General features: G+C 64.8%; 1 protein-coding gene across 1 annotated transcript in view; it reads right to left on the minus strand.

Moving 5' to 3' along the window:
- The window catches only part of ZBED1 (zinc finger, BED-type containing 1), a 3,993-nt gene that overhangs the window by 3,065 nt on the left and 658 nt on the right, over positions 1 to 270 (minus strand). Inside the window, exon 3 of the mRNA XM_015563216.1 lies at positions 5 to 263. Coding sequence (XP_015418702.1) covers positions 5 to 263 — 259 coding nt within the window. The remainder of the gene's footprint in view (positions 1 to 4; positions 264 to 270) is intronic.

Genomic DNA, 270 nt, shown 5'->3' on the forward strand with positions numbered 1-270 from the left:
AGGCTGAGAAAGTGGGCGTTCAGCGTGACGTAATTCCGGTTCTGCTGGTGGCTTCTCCAGTGCTCCAAGGTGATGGCGCACCAGGGGGCCTTGGAGAGGTCTTTCAGCACCGCCTCGCGGACAGCTCCGTAGCGCACGGGGATGGCTTTGCTGAAGAATTTCCTCCCGGGCAGCTCGTACCAGGGGTCCGCCGCCCGCAGGAGCGCGCGGAACGTGGGCTCCTCCACGATGGACGCGGGGTATAGCCCCTCGCAGATGAGCCCCAAGACG

The sequence above is a fragment of the Myotis davidii genome, unplaced genomic scaffold, assembly GCF_000327345.1.
Source record: "Myotis davidii unplaced genomic scaffold, ASM32734v1 scaffold670, whole genome shotgun sequence".
In the NCBI taxonomy this organism is placed as follows: Eukaryota; Metazoa; Chordata; class Mammalia; order Chiroptera; family Vespertilionidae; genus Myotis; species Myotis davidii.